This window comes from Erinaceus europaeus, chromosome 2, assembly GCF_950295315.1.
Source record: "Erinaceus europaeus chromosome 2, mEriEur2.1, whole genome shotgun sequence".
Classification (NCBI taxonomy): domain Eukaryota; kingdom Metazoa; phylum Chordata; class Mammalia; order Eulipotyphla; family Erinaceidae; genus Erinaceus; species Erinaceus europaeus.
Genome location: NC_080163.1, coordinates 9423129 through 9425092, shown reverse-complemented (window position 1 = coordinate 9425092; position 1964 = coordinate 9423129). Strand labels below are relative to the sequence as shown.

Genomic DNA, 1964 nt, shown 5'->3' with positions numbered 1-1964 from the left:
CTTTAGCTTTGCCACCATGAACTAGCCAGGGGCTTCAATTTTTAAAAATATTTTATCTTTAATTTATCTGTAAAAAAATATTGACAACACCATAGGATAAGAGGGATACAATTCCCACCACCAGGCTTCCATATCCCACCCCCTCCACTGGAAGATTTCCTATTCTTTATCCCTCTGGGAGCACAGACCCAGGATCATTATGGGGTGCAGAAGGTGGAGGGTGTAGCTTCTGTAATTGCTCCTCCACTGGACATGGACATTCGTAGGTCAATCTATACCCCCTAGCCTGTTTCTCTCTCTCCCTAGTTGGGGCAGGGCTCTAGGGAGGTGGTGTTGCAGGACACACTGGTGAAGTCATCTGTCCAGGGAAGTCAGGTTGGTGTCCAGGTAGCATCTGAACTTGGTGTCAGAGTCCTGGAGCTGAAGGGTTGACATCACAGGCCTGGCATCTGTGGGCCTAGTCTGAAGTGAAAGACGTCGAGGTGGTACTGGTTGCACTGATCAGGCTGGGATCAGCAGATGCATATAATTGGTATGAGTTGAAAGAAGCCTGTAGGAAAACAAGCCACAACTCAGAGGTTCCAGGACTGGCAGAAATGTGTGTTTTATGCAGAATGGGGAGGGATCCTGCTGTCTTAGAGTTGAAGAAGGCAATAGACAGGTGCCTGTGAACTCTGTCACCTGGATGAAGCACCTGCTTTTCTCTGTGCTCCAGGTTAGAACCAGGTCCCCAATTCACTGCTGGGAGCTTCAGTGCTCTGGTGTTTTCTCTCTCTACCCCCATCTCTCTGTCTCTGTCTCTCTCACTCTATATGACAAAGCCTGCAGCAGTCAAGGCCCAGTACCAACAAGAGCAGCAACACAAATGAAAATGACTGGATCAAAAGAGACAACACTTTGTGACAGGATGTGTCAGGAAAAGGAAATAATCAGCTTTTGGCTCATGTGATGCCAGTACCCCCGGTCCCCTGTCTCCTGTCCCACTGGTGGTTTCTCTGACAGAAAGACACACAGTTGTCACCCAGGAAGCCATCAGAATGGCCTCTCAGCACGTAGCATTGGGACACCTCTTTGCTTTGCAGACCTCAGTGGGGACATTGGGGAATTATTTCCTGCTTTTCCACTATGTTACCCTGTCCCTCACAGGACACAGGGTGAGACCCACAGACGTGATTCTCAGACACCTGACCATCGCCAACTCCGTGGTCATTCTCTCCAAAGGAGTCACACAGACCACGGCAGCTTTGGGGGTGACTGACTTCCTCAGTGATTTGGGCTGCAAACTTGTCTTCTACCTTCAGAGGGTGGGCAGGGGGGTTTCCATGGGCACCACCTGCCTCCTGAGTGTATGTCAGATGGTCACCATCAGCCCCTGGACCTCCAGGTGGGCCCAGCGCAAAGACAGGGCTGCCAGGAACATTGAGTGCTACACAGTCCTGATCTGGATACTCAGCTTGTCCCTCAATCTTGTGATTGTTCAGAGAATCATCAGGAGTTCAAACAAAGAAAATATCACAAATAGAAATTTTCTTGGTTGTTGTTCTGCTGCATTCCAAGGTAGCTTGGCAGGCCCACTCATTGTAGCTCTGCTCTCAGTCCCTGACACACTGTCTCTGGGCCTCATGCTCTGGGCCAGTGGCTCCATGGTCTCCATGCTCCACAGGCACAAGCAGCAGGTGCAGCACCTTCACAGAGCTCGTGTCACCCCCAGAGCTGCCCCTGAGACCAGGGCCACCCAGAGCATCCTGGTGCTGGTCAGCACCTTTGTCACCTGCTATGCCCTCTCCACCACCTGTCACCTCTGCATTGCTCTGTCAAAGCATCCCAGCTGGCTGTTGTTGAACTTCTCTGCTCTACTGGCTGCATCTTTCCCCACTGTCAGCCCCTTGCTCCTCATGAGCTGTCATACCAGGCTGTGTGGGCCCTGCTGTGTCTGTGTGACAAACACTAGCCCCCCAGTGTAG

The 1964-nt window shown here is 51.3% G+C and overlaps 1 protein-coding gene across 1 annotated transcript; it reads left to right on the top strand.

Moving 5' to 3' along the window:
- Positions 1–1037: 1037 nt before the first annotated feature.
- On the top strand, positions 1038–1964 carry LOC132532728 (vomeronasal type-1 receptor 4-like). Its single transcript, XM_060171198.1, has one exon. The coding sequence runs from the start codon at positions 1038–1040 to the stop codon at positions 1962–1964; it is 927 nt and encodes a 308-aa protein (XP_060027181.1).